Here is a 19042-nt window from a genome sequence, read left to right on the forward strand (position 1 = left end):
GGATATCGTGCCTGTGGATGCATCTTATGAGGTGAAGGAGCTGTATGTACCAGAGAACAAACTGCATCTGGCAAAAACTGATGCTGAATCATTACCCATATTGGAGATAAATAAGGTAAAGAGAAGGAAAACATTCTTGTAAATACTACTACTACTTACAAAGTAGTAAAGTGGTTGAAACTCTCTCATGGCTTTTTGGAGCTTGGGGTTTGATTCTTGCCAAGTACATTACCTGACTGCAATTTGTATGTTCTCCCATGTTGGCATGGTCTTACTCCCCATGTTATGTACTTCAGTTTCATGCCATATAAATATGTCATGGAGTTACTTGGTATCTTAAAAGGGTGTGTACACACATCCAATTTTGATTTGCAAATGATTTAGCAATTTTACCGCTTCCATGCATTATGAGAGCTTACCTACATAAATCTGTTCATAGTAATCAAAATCTGTTTGCCCTCATACTACACGGAAATGGTAAAATAGAACAATCAAAACTGGATGTGTTTACTAGGGATCACAAACCCTTGTTTGTGTTTGTATTGAAGTCTGTGGGGCTGAATCTTGCAGTTGATTGAAAAGCTCTATACATGACATTGACAACAAATTTGGTATGTATATCAAGGCTAAACCAGGAAACAAGACAAGAGTAATTGACAGCGTGCTCACGCAGGCGCAGTAGAGGACAGCCTTGAGGTCAGCCTCTGCACCGGTAGGGACCCGGGCCGGCGGCTGCATGCAGAGATGCGTCGTGGGACATATGTTGGCTGAAAGGACGGGAGGAAGCCCCGGGTTAGTAGATCTAAAGGTAGCAGAATATGCTTGATGACTCCTTTAATGGTTTTGGGGGAATAAACCACAGCTTCACAAGCATGAAGTGTTTTGCACATCCAGAGATGATGCACAGAGCACATACCGGAGCTCCAGAGGAGAGTCTCATGCAGTGGGTGTGGGCACAGGTAGCCTGATGGCCGTTTTGAGCCTGTTGGTGCTTCTTCTGAGGCTGTGTGCTTCTTCCAAGGAGACAGCCAAGGAAGAAGCACTGACAGGCGCAAAATGGCTGTCAGGCTTTGTATTCCTCACCTGGTTGCCACTATGCACGCTTGGCACCATCCTACTACATTTATATTGGTCTCATCAGACTACAGGACATGGCTCCAATAATCCATGTCCTTATTCTGCTTGTCTTCAGCAACCTGTTTGTGGGCTTACTTGCACATCGGCTATAGAAGAGGCTTCCTTCTGTGATGACCAATTTGATGCAGTGTGCAGCGTATTTTCTGAGCATTAAAAGGCTTGACCCCCCACCCCCACTCCTCCAACCTCTGCATCAATGTTGCCAGCACTCATAAGTCTATTTGCAAAAGACAACCTCTGGATGTGACATTGAACACGTGCACTCATCTTCCTTGTTCGACCATAGCAAGGCCTGTTCTGAGTGGAACCTGTCCTGTTTAACCAGTGTATGATCTTGGCCAACAAACTGTTGCTCATTTTTTTCAAGCACCTCAGAGTTCTTCGCCATGTTCAACTTCCAGTGACTAGAATGAGAGGGTGTGAGCGATAAAACACACAATATCACACACCTGCTCCCCAATCACACCTGAGACCTTCAAATGCTGGGAATACACGGGTCGATCCGGCGGCCGATTAGCCGCCGGATCGACCCCAGACGCGTCCCCGCTTGTCCGCACGGATCGATTGCCGTTCGTCCCCGCCGGCGCTTCCTTATCAGCGCTCGATTCCCTGCCATTGTCCGCCGGTGGGGATCGAGCGGGCGGGAGTCGAGCGTCTTGATCGGGCCAGCTGAATATTATCAGCTGGCCGGATCAGCTGGTCGATACACGGTACAGAAACGTACCGTGTATCCCCAGCATAACACTAACAAGTAGCATGACCCCAGGGATGGAAATTGTCTAATTGAGCAAAATGTTGACATTCTTCACTTTGGGTGTACTTATTTTTATTGCCAGCAGTATAGACATTAAGTGCACTGAGCACGATATGTATAAAATATTTAAAATAAATCTCCCCTAATGAAGGTTCAAAAATGATGGTGGCTTTGTGGAGAGGGGCAGTGGTAAATTAATTTACCTATGGGGGGGCCCTGATTTTCAAGAAGGGTTCCATCTGCCAGCTGTGTCATCCTCACTTCAAAGGGGCTCCCAGTAAGGCACGTTCCCGTCCCTGGTGTATGCTGGGAGATTTGTGTTCATGACTGACTACTTTACATTTTATCAATGTGTCATATCTTCAGTGTTTTTGCATGAGTAGATGGTGTACTCCCTTCTGTGAAATACTATATAGTTAATACCTTAACTTAGGTGTCATTTGTTTAATGGATTTCTTTTTGTTGTTTCTAGGTTGATATGCAATGGGTGCAGGTTTTAGCGGAAGGCTGGGCAACTCCGCTTAATGGCTTTATGAGAGAGAGGGAGTACTTGCAGTGCCTTCATTTTGACTGTCTGTTGGATGGTAAGCACATGTTAGTCGAATTATTAGTGTTAATATGCATGTCAGTAGCAGTTCATTTCTTAGTCTGTTTCCAGACATTCTGGAGAAGAATGTGTATTTTTCTGTGTCTGGTATTCTAAGCCTGATAACTTATGTAAAAAAAAAAGCTTTGTATCTATCCTATTGCCAGTGTTACTTGCTTTGGCCAAAGTATATTGGAGCAGTTAAATAACAGAAAGGTGATAATTAACGGGTCAGGTAATTTGGGTGTAGAGATCGTCAGGCTTCTTACAGACACCTGTTTATTGTTGGTATTCGGGTGCCCAAGCGTGAGTTAGGTGCCTGATGCAGATAGTATCAGATCGGCTACTACATAAGAAATAATGGTTGTGGCCAATAGTAGACATTGGACGACAACTAGCGTTTGGGTGCCAGAGTCTGTGTTAGGAATTAGGAGGGGGAGGTTAGTGTTAGGAATTAGGTGGGGGGCTGGGAAGTAGTTTTAGTCACTAATAGGGGAGGGATCAAGTGAGAATGGGTGCCGGCTAAGTGCATAGTAAAATATCAGTAATGTAAATTTCCAATATTTTGTTACTAGCGTGGCACCCAACTTATATGGTGGTGATGCAACACCTACTGCTTAACTCCTTTTTTTCTGCCCCAATCAGTACTTTATTTTGACATTGCTTAGGGTTTGAAATTAGGCCTGACGGACCCATCTGCCATCGGCCTCTTTAACTCCCTTCAAGCCATCCCACCTTTAGTGCTCAACTCCCCCGTAAAGTTGCAGGTGCCAGACCGATTGACTGTCTAGCGTTAAACCGCTCGAACTGCACCATATGAACTAATGTGCATTTAATAATTTTTTTTCATGAATTTGTACTCATGTTTATTATTTATTATTATTATTTATTTATTGTATTTATAAAGCGCCAACATATTACGCAGCGCTGGACATTAGTTTAGGTTACAGACAATATTTAGGGGTAACATACAGCAATATGACAATACAGGAATACAAGAAAGACCAGATCATGCAGCACAGTATGAGTAGAAGGTAATGCTTAGTCAGTCACTGGATGAGAACATGGAGATTAGGCAAGTTAGGTTCACTCAAATGCATAGCATGGGTTCACAGTAATGGAGGTGCATGGTCAGGTAGGACACAAGAGGAGGACCCTGCCCAAAGGCTTACAATCTAGAGGGAGAGGTAGATAGGGGACCAGAGTTCAGCTGTGGGTTTAGAGCACTTGTGAGGGGTAGTAGGCCAGAGTGAAAAGGTGAGTTTTGATGGCCTTCTTGAAGATGGTGAAGGATGGGGCTGCCCTAATGGGTGGAGGTAGGGAGTTCCATAGTGTTGGAGCAGCTCTTGAGAAGTCCTGGAGGTGTGCATGGGACTGGGTGATTTATCCTTGTATGATTGTATTACTATCGCTATTTATGTCTGTATTATTTCTATACTTCTCAGTCATCACCACTCCAAGCAATTGTAATTGCCAAACCCAATTCCGAGCACGACCCAATCATGCTGATTCTGATTTGTAGTGGTTTTTGTATCGGCTGTGTCTGGCAGAAGCACTTACCATATATACTCGTGTATAAGCCGAGTTTTTGGGCCCAAAAAAGTTGCACAAAAGTAGGGGTCACGGCTTATACACGAGTCATCGCTACTAAGCGGTACATGTAGATGAGCGTACTGTGGGCTGCCATCCTTCCAAGCCCCCCCCCCCCCCAACCGAGCGGAGCGGCATTCAGACCTTGCCACTTTGCCCTCACCTATTGAATGCTGCTGCCTGGGTCTTCCCTTGTATTCTTCGGACCCTCCTCGCGCTGCTCTCCCCCGCTCCGGACTTTGAGACACTGTGTGATGCCAGGTAGCCTCCTCACACTGTAATTGGCTGTCAACGCTACACTTCCTCCTAATGGGCTGGATCTCCCAATTGCCATGGAGACGCAAATCCTCCATCGCTCGGGACACGCGGGTAACTCCAGACGGCGCTTGCATGCACATCCGCCTTGCCGAGCCGACCCCTCCCACATCCAGGCAGCTGACAGAGTGACAGAGTGGGTGAGAATGGCACGAGGGGATGCCAGTCACTGGGCAGCCAACAGTGCGAGGGGGTCAGAAGAGATTTTGTGTTTAGCATTTGTATTTTTAAGATGGTAGTAAACTGAATTTGATAAAGGAACCCATTTGTCATAATTTTAATAATTGCAACACTGAGATAAACTAGACTACAAGCATAAAGGCAGCTATTGAACTACAGCCAACAGTTTTGGATAATCTGGAGATAATTTTGCTTTTAAGAACTTTTCACTCCTTGTCTATCCTGGTGGAAGGATCTCTGAGAACAGTATGCAAATATCTCTCCTTTCGGGACATAAAAAGTAAGTAACACTCCTGTCCCCAGATTATCCTGGGAGCAAGTGTTTTTTATCGCACATCGTTCACCGCCGGGCGCTGAAACCAGGCACCTCATAGCAGCAATGTTAAGCTGCCCGGGGCATGTAAGAGTAATTCGAGGAAAATTACACCTCCCTTCGAGTTGCTATGACTCAGAGGGGGAATAGTTTTTAACACTGCCGGGGAGTTTAGCGGCAGCAGGGAGCGCCGTCATTCGGCTCATCCCGCGCCTAACTTACCGACAGCATACTAACACGTGATTATTTCCCCATCCGGTCCAAGCGACATGTTCACCAAGCAGAAGTGAGGGGAAATCTGACCCACTTTGGCCACAGACTAGGATACCAGTAATACATTTGCAGATGCTCTAATTATTCCTCACTCGGTCCAAAACAAAGAAAAAAGTTTTTTGTCTGCATTCCCTCCTTGTCAAATAAGCACTTCTAGGTCCTTTATTTGTATGATGTGCAAAATAAGTGAACAAAGACTACTTCACAAATATTTATCCAGCCTTACAGATGTTCACTCTTTAGGGAAGAAATAGCACCACTAAGAAGTGGAGTACTTTTAAGATGCTTTGCAGTTTTAAAACTCCTATAGCCAAATTGCAGTATGCATCTGTTAGATTGTTTGAAATGTTTACTTACTTTTCATGTCCTGTACTGGAGCCAGGAGTCTGGTCAGTAACACACATGGGTCCCCTTCCCAAATCTACATAGTGTTCTCTGCTTTGCAAAGGATATGCATCTATAATCTCGTATTCACAAAATGACTGAATCTCCTGTCTCAGGATTGTAGTTTGTAATACACTCAAACTTTTTATTTTTTATTTTTTTTCCACCCTGAGTTTTTTTAATCAACATTCCATCTGTTTCAGAAACTTGTCCCCTTCATTAACTTCTTGTGGAAAGCAGTAGTTGAAATCTGCATTATGACAGCAGAGCTACATCTACCAGTCAGGAGCCAATTTCATTGACTCGTGACCTCATGATCACTGTGAGCCAATCACCGTGATCAAAGATTTGTTTCGGGGGAAAAAGTCTTGGGTCCTTTAAAGGGAAGGTTCAAGCAAAATAAAAAAATGAGTTTCACTTACCTGGGGCTTCTCCCAGCCCCCTGCAGCCATCCTGTGCCCTCGCAGTCACTCACTGCTGCTCCAGTCCCCCGCTGGCAGCTTGCCGACCTCGGAGGTCGGCGGGACGCATTGCGTACATTTTTACGCATTCCCGCTAGTGCAGGAACATTAACACATACATTTTTACGCATTACTGGTTCAATGCGTAAAAATGTACGCATTGAACTAGTAATGCGTAAAATGTATGTGTTAATGTTCCTGCACTAGTGGGAATGCGTAAAAATGTACGCAATGCGTCCTGCCGTCCTCTGAGGTCGGCAAGCTGCCAGCGGGGGACTGGAGAAGCAGTGAGTGACTGTGAGGGCACAGGATGGCTGCAGGGGGCTGGGAGAAGCCCCAGGTAAGTGAAACTCTTTTTTATTTTGCTTGGACCTTCCCTTTAAAGTGTACCAGAGCTGATAAAAAGCAAACGTTTTATATATACATGGGGCTTCCTCCAGCCCCATCCGCTCGGATCACTCCCACTCCGCCGTCCTCCGCTGCCCGCAGCTTCAGGAACCGGTTCCCGTCACTTCCGTCAGTCGTAGCCAGTCTACGCCGGAGAAGTGTACCTTCTATGTATCTCTCCAGCAGCTGCTGGAGAGATACGAAAACAGTGCACTTCACTTACGTCAGACTGGCTCCGACTGACGGAAGTAACGGGACTCGATACTGAAGCTGCGGGCAGCGGAGGACGGCGGCGTGGGAGCGATCCGAGAGGATGGGGCTGGAGGAAGCCCCAGGTATGTTTAAATCTTTGCTTTTTATTAGCTCTGAGTCACTTTAAGGGGCCAGAGACCATACGTACAGAAGTGGTTTAAAAAAATGTGTGAACTGGTACAGGGTTCCATTGTACCTCATATCAGACAACTTTGGTATCCCAAAACATGGAGAACATACTTTCATAGAGATGGACTTCCGGGGTATCCTTCAGAGATGCTGTTCTCTAATTGTGCTGGCTATTTAGAATGATTGGTGGGTAGTTGGCACCCAAAAAGAATAAAACACTTTAAAACTGTTAAAATGAGAGGAAGTGCTTTCCTCTCTCCATGAAGAGACAATTCTATAATGGTTTTAGAAGCTTTTATCACACAAAAGCTGCAACGCACAAACCCCACCCATACCATTTTCACAATGCTGATGTGTCTGATAGAATGGGACAAATATAAGCTCCCAAGTTCAGTGGACATTGCAATAGACCTCCAGAGTGGAAGAGCTTATCTGTTCTGTGTGGATATGCTGCCATTCTGACAAGTTTGCACAGAGCCTGGGGGCCAGAGATTTCCCTAACCTGCCATTGGTCAATACACCAGTGTGGAACATCTTTGGGGACCAGATGAGGAATCTGGCAGTGGCACAGATTGTTTATCCGGTGATCCTCTGGGACAAGAAAGGCTGTGAGACTCCCTCCTCAGTTTGAAATATTTCCTGCGTGGCCAAGGATGTGTTCTTTCCCTCAGGTGAACCGGGCCTTTGGTGAGTAGGGCCTGGGGAATCTTGAAGGGGATTGCCGAAGCTGAGTTGGTCAGTCTGGCAGCATCAAGGTTTCTTGCCTTGCCTCGTGTTTGTTCCATCCTAGGAAGGGAGAAAGCGAGAGGGCGTCCCCGATCCCTCTGTCCTGGTCGGAAGTGGCTGGTTAGCTGTCTCGCACACAGCTGGAGACCAGCGTCAATGGAACAAAAGATCCACCGCGTCTGTTGTGAGGGAACTTAATAGCCGCACGGGCGGCTACCGCTGATGTCACTTCCGGCGGAAACCAGGGCGGATCTTAGCTTAAGGGAGGCGGTGGGATGCAACGGTTGCCTCTAACACTTACGAGTGGCGAGCGGACAGGCCAGTAGCAAGGTCGGTGGCTCCGGGGGAGGAAATGCCTGGATCTTCTAAGGTATTTTATTGGGCATATTTATAATAACAATACTTAGTGAGTGGTATCTGGGCGAACTTATCCCATACTAATGGGAGTTTTTTTCTGGATCATATTTTGCAGGCTAAAGATGGATCAAAGAAAAAATGTCCAGTATGCAATGTGCACTTGCCACCTGAATGGGAAAAGACACTTTGCAAATCCTGCTCAAAGAAGGTTTTAGCAGAAGATGGCCTTTCTGTCAAAGAAACTATAAAAGGATTTAGACAGGAAATGGCAGATACTATTAAACAGTTTGACCCTTATTTTCAGCTAAAGAAGATTTAATCTAATAAATCAGAAGCCCCTGTAACAGCAGTCTCTTCTTCAGAGGGGGAGGTAGGTTCAGATTCTCAGGATAGTGCAGAAGAATTTAAAAAAACTCCGCCCAAATTTAAGTTTACAGTAGGACACAGAGGGCCTTATTGATGCGATTATAGATACTTTACAGATAGATAAAGGAAATTCAGATTCATTGACTCCTTATGATAAACTTTATGAAGGTTGGCAAGATAATGAAGGTATTGTCTCTCCGGTTCATAAGTCGATTAGACAGTCTATCCTTTAGGAGTGGAATGAGCCTGATAAAAAACTTGTTTTTTCTAAAGGGATGAAGAGAAGATTTCCGATTAGTGAAGAGGAAGTCAATGTATGGGGTAAATGCCCTAGATTGGATACGCCATTCTCTCAGATGGTGAAAGAAGGAGAATTGGCTTTTGAAGATTTGGGTTCTTTAAAGGATCCGTTAGATCGGAAAACTGATGCCTTTTCAAAGCGTACGTGGGAAGCTATTTCGGCTATCTTTAGGCAGATTATAGCTTCTACATGTGTATCAAGAACTATGTTGTTGTGGTTGGAGCAATTTAGAACTAAAATTCAGGAGGGAGCTTCTAAAGAAGAACTTTTAGAAGCTTTGGATTTGCTTTTTAAAGGTACTAGTTATCTAGCAAATGCATCAGAGGAAGGTATCAAAATATACTGCTAGAACCACTGGATTAGCTAATGTTACCAGAAGGTCAGTGTGGCTCAAAACCTGGGAGGGAAGTATTACCTCAATATCTAGGTTAATGTTAGTTCCCTTTACAGGGAATCTTTTATTTGGACCAGAATTGGACGCTACTTGGAAAGGACCTCTAGTAAAAAGGTCTTTCCAAAGAAGAAGGCTACACAGCCTAATAAGCGTCCTTTTCGCCGGCCATGTAATCAAGGTCAAGGACAAACCAAAAGAAAGGGATGGTCTTTAAACAAGAATGGGAAGGGAAGTTTTCTTCTCAAACCCCAGGAGAATAAAAAATACCAATGACTATCAGGTGGGAGGACAACTGAAGAAATTCAGCAATGCGTGGAGAAAATCAGTCGTCAGCCCATATATTTGCTCAATTGTGAAGATGGGTTATCGAATAGAGTTCGACTTGGTACCTCCCAACAGATTTATGATAGCAAAAACTCCGGAAGATATTGTAATGTCATAAGCGTTATCTCGGATTCTGAGAGACATGGTGGATCAGAATGTGATCATTCCAATTTCTCGGTCGGAGCAGGGAAGGGGGTGCTACTCTTTCGTGTTTCTGGTGAAAAACTGTCAGGGAAATTTCGGTTAATTCTCGTTCTAAAGAAACTGAATCCTTTGGTCAAGTACAAAAGATTCGGGATGGAATCTATTCATTCTATCAGAAATCTGTTGGAAACCGATTCTTTCATGATCAATCTGGACCTGCAGGATGCCTACTGGCATGTTCCCATTCACCCATATTCACAAAGATACCTCAGATTTGCCGTATCTCTAGAAGGCACTCTGTGTCACTTCCAATTGACCTGCTTTTCCTTTGGCATCAGTTCAGCTCCTCACATTTTTACGAAGATTATGGTGGTAGCATTAGTCCCGCTTCGAGAGCAATCTATCCAGGTGATTTTTTTTTTTTATCTTGACGATATTTTGATTTTTGCCGATACAGTGGAGCTTTTGGAGGTACAGCTAGAGATTTCTCTGGAGCATTTGGCAAATCTGGGGTGGTTAGTAAATCGAGAAAAGTCCATTTTGATTCCAACCCAGCAACTAAAATTTCTAGGAATGATTGTAGAGTCTACAGTCCAAAAGATGTTCTTACCACAGGAGAAAATAGACAGGGTTATGAATGAAATAACCTGTCTACAACATTCCAAAAGTATCCTTAAGAGTCATCATGAGGACATTGGAATTTATGTCATCCACTGTTCCAGTGGTGCAGTGGGCCTTAGCACACCTAAGAGTTCTTCAAACATTCCTGTTGAAGAACTGGGACAGATCTCAGCGGAATTTAGATCGGAAGGTGGTGCTCCCTTTGACAGTCATCAGGGATTTAGCCTGGTGGCTGCAAAAGTAAAATTTGATATAGGGGAATCTATGGCAGTACCCCAGAGAAGTAACCATTACAACAGATGCCAGTTCGTGGGGGTGGGGGGCTCATGTGGAGCACCAGGCCTTTCAGGGACAGTGGTTTTAGGAAGAGAAAAAGTTTTCCTCCAATCGGAGAGAATTGAGGGCAGTAAAGGATCATCTGAGCGCGCCCAGACTGGTGCTGCTGCTCTCTAAGGCTGCTCCAGACATTACATCTCATTTCTGCTACTTTAAACCTCTTAATGGAAAGACTAGACCGAAATTTCAGTGGATTCTAATGTAGCACTTCTCAAGCAACACCTATAACCTTTCAGAACACCTGGATTACTTGGAATGGCAAAGATTTAAGCGGGATTGGATCTTCCTTGGTATCACACACGGCTGAACACTGCACACCTTCCTTGGAATTGACCTGAGACCTTAAAGACTTTCTGCCTCTTTGTGCCCGCCCTCTCCCATCCTGTGAGTAACTTTCATCGATTATCTACAGCATCTATGCTCAATAGACTATATTTTTCTACATATATTATGCATTATATCTTCAGATTCCTAAACAAAGGACTGTGTTTTCAAATCCATGCTGTCCATCCATACATCTCTGTGTAATGCTGGATACACACCATGAGTTTCCGCGTCGCACGCGGCTGTCGATACGCGTCGATTCGATTATTTCAGAACATTTCCGAACGAATTTCGATGATTTTTAGGTCGAATGCCATGTAAAGTATGGCAAATCGACCTAACGATCCATCGAAGCTTCAATCGGACAGGTCGGAAATAATCGAATCGACGCGTATCGACGGCCGCATCGAACGCGAAAACGCATGGTGTGTATCCAGCATAAGGACAATTCAGTCTATACAGGCCCTTTGATCTCTGCAGGATACCAGCCACAGCTGAGAAAGTTCACACCTTGACTCTAAATAGGGCCTTTCTCGGCAGGAGCCCTGAGCTGTCTCTTGTCCATCCTAATGTGTAAACATTAATACTCAGCAGAGAGACTTTTAGCTGTATACCAACCAAGAAATATTTATCCAATTGACAAATCCACAATAATTCTACTTAAGTCTGTTGGAATCCTCAGAAAGACAAAGAGAGGATCGAGAGGACGTGGGAAAAGACGTTCTTCACCGCAGAACCAAAATAACTCTGTGACAAAATCTACAGAGTACACCCAGCCAACAACCCTAATAGCTCCAGCACAATCCAGCAGAGATGGCAGCCACACATCTGGAGACTGTTCTGTCCTGGAGTCATCAATCTCAGACCCTAGCTTCCAGGGTAGCCCCATCAAGGCTGTCCTCTGTAACGTCAGATCGATAAACAACAAAACAGCAATCATACATGATCTAATAGAGTCTTCTGATCTGGCCTGCCTGACTGAAACCTGGCTTTCTGAACCAGTTGGCCCCACCCTGGAGGCCGCCGTGCCAACAAACTATTCCGTGATATACTGCAACAGGAAAGAACGCATGGGGAGGAGGGGTTGCACTTTGCTTTAGATCAGCTTTGAAAATCAGACCACTTACTGTAGGTCCTACCAACTCGTTTGAACGCTTGGGGGTGCAACTTTCAGCTGAGAAAAACACTAACATATTGCTGATCTACCGCCCACCAGAAAAATACTCCGACTTCCTTAAGGAACTTGTAGACCTCCTATGCAACCTAACACTGGAACACCCCAGATGGATTGTTCTTGGAGATTTCAATACATGGGTGGATGACTCATCTTCAAAATTTGGAATAGAGCTATCTCATGCCTTACATGAACTGGGCTTCCTCCAATCAATCAGCTCTGCTACTCACAGGAAAGGTCACACTCTGGACCTTATATTCCATACTGGGCTGTCAATAGCCAATGTGGAAATTAATCCTGTTGCCTGGTCAGACCATCACACTATCCACTTCTCCCTCTCAATACCAGCTGTCAAACACCAGGTCAAGAATCAAATAAAATATCGCCGCTTAAAAGGGCTAACACCTCAACATATCCGAGATAACCTTAGCTTTGATGAATTGACTGACTCCAGCTTGGACCCTGATACTCTGGTGTTTAAATACAACAAATGTGTGTCCTCCACCTTTGAGACCATTGCTCCTCTGCGCACCAAATATCTTACTCCACACCATCATGCACAGTGGTTTGATAACGCTATAAAAGAGCTGAAAAGACAAGGCCGAAAACTTGAGAGACTGTGGCGCAAATCTCAGTCCCCAGAAGACAAACATGCCTTAATCCTCCACTTAAAGAGCTACCAAAAGGTAATCACGGGAAAAAAATCATCCTTTCTATCACAAGAGATTGCAAATGCAGTTAACAAACCAGCCCAACTGTTCCGCACAGTGGAAAAACTCTGCAACCTGACATGTCAAAAACTTCATATCGAGTCTTCAAAGGACCTCTGTGACCAATTTGCCCATTTCTTCACAGACAAAGTCTCCGCTATAAGGTCCGCCATCCAACTTAGAGCATCTGAGCCTAATATAGCGCCGAAGACCATTAGCAGAGACAATGTAACACCTTGGTCAAACTTCAAAGAAATTGATGAAGAAGTCACATCAAGCATCCTCCTTCACGTCCGCCTAACTACTTGCGACCTGGATCCTGGCCCAACACAGTTCATGTTGAACTGCCCCGACCTGTTCGTACCGGTATTCCTAAAAATTATTAACTGTTCCTTAAAATCAGGGATATTTCCTGCTTTACTGAAGGAAGCAATCATCAGGCATCTCCTCAAAAAACCCTCCCTGGACCCAGATGCAATGACCAGCTACAGACCTGTCTCTAACCTCCCCTTTCTGGGCAAGCTAATTGAAAAAGCTGTCTACCTCCAGCTAGAAGCCAAAATCCTACAAAACAACAGTTATGACCCATTCCAGTCTGGCTTCAGGAAACACCACAGCACTGAAACTGCCCTCATCCAAATATGCAACCACCTGCTCATGGCAAGAGACAGAGGAGAATGCTCGATCCTCATACTGCTAGACCTTTCTGCAGCCTTTGATACAGTTGACCATGACATCTTGATAAACAGGCTACAGGAATACTGCGGCATTGATGGCATAGTTCTTCAGTGGTTCCAATCCTTCTTGAGTGGCAGAACCCACAAAGTGTCTATGGGTCCCTTCCTGTCCACCCCTGTATCACTTAACCACCTGAGCGGTCTGGACGAGCTCAGCTCGTCCAACACCGCCGGAGGCTGCCGCTCAGGCCCTGCTGGGCCGATTTTAATGAAATAAAAAGCAGCACACGCAGCCGGCACTTTGCCAGCCGCGTGTGCTGCCTGATCGCCGCTGCAGCGCGGCGATCCGCCGCGTGCAGCGGCGAAAGTGGGTCCCCCCAGCCGCCCGAGCCCAGCGTAGCCGGAACAAACAGTTCCGGCCAGCGCTAAGGGCTGGATCGGAGGCGGCTGACGTCAGGACGTTGGCTGACGTCCATGACGTCACTCCGCTCGTCGCCATGGCGACGAGGTAAGCGAAACACGGAAGGCCGCTTATTGCGGCCTTCCGTGTTACTTCTGGCCGCCGGAGGCGATCGGAAGAACGCCTCCGGAGCGCCCTCTAGTGGGCTTTCATGCAGCCAACTTTCAGTTGGCTGCATGGAATAGTTTTTTTTTTTTTTATTTAAAAAAAACCCTCCCGCAGCCACCCTGGCGATTTTATCAGAACGCCAGGGTGGTTAAGTATGGGGTGCCCCAGGGCTCAATCCTCTCACCCCTGCTTTTCACTATTTACATGTTACCGCTGGGAAAACTAATCCAAAAACATGGCCTGACATACCACTGCTATGCAGACGACACCCAACTATATCTTTCCTTCAAGCCTGGTGTGACAGACCCAACTCTAACTATAAACGCCTGCTTACGTGAACTACAGAAATGGATGAATGACAACTGGCTGAAACTAAATGCAGACAAAACTGAAGTCCTCCTGATTGGAGGGCAGAGCATGATAACAAAACAACTTAACTTGCAGTCTTCACCACTGGGAATAGGAGGCACGGATCTACGCAGCTCTGATCATGTGCGTAGCCTGGGAGTTCTAATTGATTGGGATTTAAACTTCAGAACTCAAATCTCTGCTGTGGTGAAATCATCCTATTTTCACCTGAAGAACATTGCAAAAATCAAGCACCTCATCCCCCCAGAAGATCTGCCAACCTTAGTCCACGCCTTCATCACATCCCGACTGGACTACTGCAATGCTCTCTACACTGGCCTTCCAAAAAAGGCCTTGTACCGTCTACAGCTGATACAAAATACTGCTGCCAGACTGCTAACCAACCAACCCCGTCACTGCCACACAACGCCAGTCCTGCACTCCCTTCACTGGCTACCTATAGAATGGAGGGTCTTATTCAAGATCGGCTTACTGACATTTAAATCCCTGAATAATCTAGGCCCTGGATACATGAAAGATATATTGCAGCTACGTAGCAATCCCTGCATTCTCAGATCAACAGGTTCTAATAATCTAGTCATACCCAGAGTCCACTTGGAAATGTTTGGTCCCAGAGCCTTCTGTCATGCTGCCCCTACGTTTTGGAACTCCTTACCTCAACAGATCAGGACAGCTCCATCCCTGGACGTGTTTAAATCCAGACTGAAAACCCACCTGTTCAGTTTGGCATTTGCAGAAATATAACTTTTGTTGTGTGAATACTTCATCCTACTAATTACTGAATCTGAGAGAGCCTAAGCGCTTTGAGTCCTATGGGAGAAAAGCGCTATAGAAATGTTATTGTATATTGTAAAGCTTGCCCTAATTCAAGCAGAAAGTCTATTGAAAAACAAACATGCCATGGTGAGGTCAGACAATTCCACAACTGTGGCCTACATAAAGAAGAAAGGGGGCCCGATGTCGGAATGGTTGCAAAAGGAGGTAGAGGAAATCTGTACTTGGGCTCAAGGAAACGTGCAGTCTCTGAAGGCTCTTCATCTAAAGGGTCTTCAGAATTTAGATGCAGACAAGTTGAGCAGGAATGCTCTGCTCCCGGGAGAATGTTCTCTAAACAGAGAAGTTTTTGCTCTGATAACGGATGTTTGGGGTGTTCCGTCGATCGATCTTTTTGCAACAAAGCAGAATGCTCTGCTGCCAATGTTTTGCTCGATAAATCCAAGGGACAATCCTTGGGGAATAGATGCGTTTTAACAAGTATGGAAATTTCCGCTGGCTTTAGAATTTCCTCCTCTGCCTCTCATTCCTTTAGTCCTCAAGAAATGGACAGAAAACAAGGCTCCGTTAATTTTGACAGCTCCAGTGTGGCCAAAAAGAAGTTGGTTCCCAATCTTAAAAAAGTTAACAAGGGAGCCTCCTCTAAAGCTGCCGTACAGAAAGTATTTGCTATACCAGGGAACGCTTTGGCATCCGGAGGTGGAAAGGCTATAACTAGCAGCTTGGAACCTGAGGTAGAATGGCTTAAGAGTAAGGTGCTTTCTAGTAAGGTTATTCAGACTTTGTTAAAAAGTCGAAAGGATTCTACTAGAAGTATGTATCTTAAGGGCTCGTTCACATCTAGCCAACGCAGATGGCTGTGCGATCAGAACGCATCCGATTGCACGCCATCTGTGCCGCTGCCCGCTGCGCTGCTGATCCCATCCATTGACAGTGATGGGATCAGCTCTGCGGTGTGCAAAATGCAGGCAGCAGTACGCAACGCTTCCCAGCGCATCATACTGCTGCGCAGCGCAGTAGATGTGAACGGTAGAAGGGCAGTCTATGCCCTTCTGCCGTTCCTGCGTTTCAGCACATCATACGCGCTTCCATATCCGCACGGAAGCTTGTATGATGTGAACAAGGCCTAAGTATTGGAAGACGTTTTTTCATTGGTTGCATTCTTCGTCTCATAATTCTTTTTCTATTCCAGCTTTGTTGGATTTTTTGCAGGAAGGTTGGGAGAAAGGATTGTCGGTTAGCACACATTGAAGGTTTAGGTATCAGCTTTGGCAGCCATGACAGGTAAAAAGCTAGCCATGGATGACCTGGTGGTAAGATTTTTTAAAGCTACAAGTAGACAAGTACCAGTTAAGGCACCTAACATTTCGCCTTGGGATTTGCCCTCTGTATTAAAAGGGTTATCTGGTCCTCCATTTGAACCACTAGATCAGGGTGATTTATTGCATTTGACCATTAAGTCAGTGTTTCTTACAGCTGTATCTACGGCAAGAAGAGTCAGTAAGATACAAGCGTTGTCTTGTAAACCTCCATATTTTCAGAACCTAGGAGATAGATCTGGGATTTCTTCCAAAGGTTGTTTCCAAATATCATAGATCTCAATCTATTGTTATTCCTTCTTTTAATGTTCAAGGGGGAAAAGAAAAGATAAAAATTTGGGCATGATAGATGTTAGAAGAAGTATTCTACACTATATTAAGGTTACTTCAGAATTTAGGAAGTCTGATTCCTTGTTTATTTTGTTTGGGGGCAACAATAAAGGTTGTGCAGCATCCAAATCTACCATTTCTAGATGGATTAAGAAAGCTATTTCTATGGCTTATTCTTTGTTGGACTTGGAACTACCACCTGTCCTTCACTGCACATTCAACCAGAGCGGTGGCATCTTCCTGGGCACATAATTCAGGTGCAACCCTGGAGCATATATGCAGAGCTGCTACATGGTCAAGTTTTAACACTTTTGTTAAACGCTATAAACTGGATGTGCTATCGGATCAACAGCAAGCCTTTGGTCGTAAAGTTTTGAAGGCTGCTACCCACCCTGAGGTTTGATTTCTTGCTCATCATCTCGGAGTCTTGTCCCAGAGGATCACTGGATAAAACAATAGTTACTCACGAGGTAACGTTCTTTCTAGTGATTCTCTGGGACAAGAGTCCCACCCTGTTTGGGATCTAATCGAATTGACCTATGCATATGTATGGGTTGGTTCGGATGGTTGAGAGGCGGTATGTGAGAGAAAGGAAGGGTTCTAGACAGTTATTATTTAATACTGAGGAGGGAGTCTCACAGCCTTTCTTTTATAGGGGAGGAATTGAAAGATTTCCTGAAGGGGCGTGGATATCTTGGAGTCTTGTCCCAGAGGATCACTAGAAAAAATGTTACCTGGTGAGTAACTATTGTTTTTACTGCCAGTGACCATGTGACTTGTGGATTGGCAGTGAGTAAATCAATAATCATTCTTATTGGATAATACTGTAAGGATTTAGGCTCCATTATTAGCTCTTATGATGCGCACATCGGGCATCTAAATTTTCTGTTTTCTATTCCATTCTCTTATTTTTTTGAGTCAACAAAAAATCAAACATTACTCTCTATTAGATTGTAGAATAAAATCTGAATGTTGAATCAGGAAAGCTAACTAATTACTTTAAGAAAATAAAATGCCTGTGTGTGTATATACAGTATATTTATGAATCATAGGATATAATGAGACTGCAATGTCTTGCCATCTGTTTTGCCCCACTTGATAAGTGAATAGGGCTCACTCAGGGCTGCCACTGGAAAACTCTTGTGCTCTGATCCCTTCTCACCCTGACAGACTTTGAATAGCTGAGATGCAGCGTGGCTTACCTCAGTCTCCAGAGGAAGGGGTTGCTTGCTAATACTTCATTTATTCTGCTTTCTTTTGAAGTCATGAAGTTCAAGTCTTGCTAGACTGTCTGATATCAGTCTGTTTCCTTTGGCAGTTCTAAACTTGGGTTGATAGGGGTATTTTTTTCCTGAAAAATGTTTGGTGCCTGCAAAATATGGGCAATTAATAAATCAAGGTGTCTAATGGCCTGCATGCACACATGTATGCTAGGAATCATTGATAGATTGTAGATCTGATTGCACCAACATGTACGCCCATTACTTATTTCCTCTGTCTGACACATCTGTGCGAATGGCATAGCAGGAAGACTAACTGTGTGTTATAGCACATGGTGTCAGATAATGATGTCTTGGGCCTCTTGGAAAAAGCATTATACGTAATCTAAGACTTATCTTGCAGAACTGTTGAAAATGAGTTTAAAGAGGAAATGCAGTGAAAATAACATAATGAATAAAATTGCTTATTGATTGATGAAATAATGTATAAATAAATATTGTGTTTGCCCATTGTAAAATCTTTCCTCTTCCTGAGTTGCATTCTGACATTTATTACTGGTGGTGACAACATTATCCTGTCAGGTGATGTCTGTAGAAGGAGATACAGCTTGCTTGGCAGTTGGAAAAATCTTTGGTTAAAGTTCCCCTGTAAGTTCTATTAGAAAAAATGAAAAGATGCAAATAAAAATACATATTTATGTTTCACCTTGTCACACCACAGAGCAGAATATACAAGCTATATTAGCAAATGTCAGTAGTCTTGTGAGGCCTGCAAATATCTGTGCTAAAGTGATAGAGACAGCGCAGCACAAGCTTCAAGCAACTGCTGTGTTCAAGGAAAGGTGCCACTACATTTTTTTGGGTTGTGTGGACACCGAAGGCCTCCGCCTTAATCCTGTAATTTTCTCATTGTCCATCTGCTGAAACCAGCGGAGTGCTTTTTTTCTTTTTTTTTTTTTTTCTTTTCAAAATCACGGCGATTTTGCCATGAACGATTTTGCAGCGGTTTTGAAAAAACAAGTAAATGAGCGAGCGTTTTTCAGTGCTGGCCAAAACACTGGCAAGTATACCTCAGCCATTATTATTTCATGCATTGACTGTAGCTAGCTAGGTAGGAGTTAAGCACCTGAGGAACTTAGGTCCAGGTGATGAAAAGGTAGGACATCATTTGTCAGATCTCTTATGATTCTTTATGCATCTGCAAAGCTGCAGGGTCCCCACATTACTCCGGCCAAGTAAACCTGAAC

At 44.5% G+C, this 19042-nt stretch overlaps 1 protein-coding gene across 1 annotated transcript in view; it reads left to right on the forward strand.

Annotated features, from left to right (window-relative positions):
* PAPSS1 (3'-phosphoadenosine 5'-phosphosulfate synthase 1) overlaps positions 1 to 19042 on the forward strand; it is a 167974-nt gene that overhangs the window by 63457 nt on the left and 85475 nt on the right. The window contains exons 6-7 of the mRNA XM_068231236.1: positions 2 to 115; positions 2364 to 2475. Coding sequence (XP_068087337.1) covers positions 2 to 115; positions 2364 to 2475 — 226 coding nt within the window. The remainder of the gene's footprint in view (position 1; positions 116 to 2363; positions 2476 to 19042) is intronic.

The sequence above is a fragment of the Hyperolius riggenbachi genome, chromosome 1 (genome assembly GCF_040937935.1).
Source record: "Hyperolius riggenbachi isolate aHypRig1 chromosome 1, aHypRig1.pri, whole genome shotgun sequence".
NCBI lineage: Eukaryota > Metazoa > Chordata > Amphibia > Anura > Hyperoliidae > Hyperolius > Hyperolius riggenbachi.